The sequence below is a fragment of the Sinocyclocheilus grahami genome, unplaced genomic scaffold (assembly GCF_001515645.1).
Source record: "Sinocyclocheilus grahami isolate Dianchi unplaced genomic scaffold, SAMN03320097.WGS_v1.1 scaffold12382.1, whole genome shotgun sequence".
NCBI classification, from domain to species: domain Eukaryota; kingdom Metazoa; phylum Chordata; class Actinopteri; order Cypriniformes; family Cyprinidae; genus Sinocyclocheilus; species Sinocyclocheilus grahami.
In genome coordinates this window covers 1-498 of record NW_015514388.1, presented here as the reverse complement: position 1 = coordinate 498, position 498 = coordinate 1, and the positions used below count along the sequence as shown (strand labels likewise).

Genomic DNA, 498 nt, shown 5'->3' with positions numbered 1-498 from the left:
ATTTTCTAAACAACAGAAATGCAAAAAGCAGACAAAAAATGTTTCAACAGAGCCCAAATAAAGAGAAAAGTCCTGAAGAGAGAGAGAAAAAAAATCACCCACAAGTCATCAGATTGTGGGCGGGACCCGGTTTCATGGTAAACCACTGACCCCAAGTGCATACTGGGTGATCTTGTGATTACATTTAAAACTTTTCAAAGCACAAGCACAATTTTTACCTGTTGAAAACAGGCCTGGACCAGGTTCTCTGGGAAAAGGTTTCGGATCAGATCCAGAAAGGCATCCATACTGCTGACTTCTTGGTTCTTGGGGGCGGAGCTGACCTGACCGGACCTGAGTTTTGGGTTCCCAGGGTGTATTCCAAGCACCAGGATGACACCTAGAACAGCAGCTATTACTGTGGTGGACATGTAGTACACCATTGCTCTGGAGCCCATTCTTCCACTGGAGCGAGCATCCAGACCGGCCAGGCCTGCGAGACAGAGGGAAAAAGAGAGA

At 46.8% G+C, this 498-nt stretch overlaps 1 protein-coding gene across 1 annotated transcript in view; it reads right to left on the bottom strand.

The window, feature by feature from the left end:
* Positions 1 to 491, bottom strand: part of LOC107578863 (excitatory amino acid transporter 2-like) — a gene marked incomplete at both ends in the record, with an annotated part of 5840 nt that extends 5349 nt beyond the window's left edge. Inside the window, one exon of the mRNA XM_016264768.1 lies at positions 219 to 491. Coding sequence (XP_016120254.1) covers positions 219 to 491 — 273 coding nt within the window. The remainder of the gene's footprint in view (positions 1 to 218) is intronic.
* Positions 492 to 498: the final 7 nt, after the last annotated feature.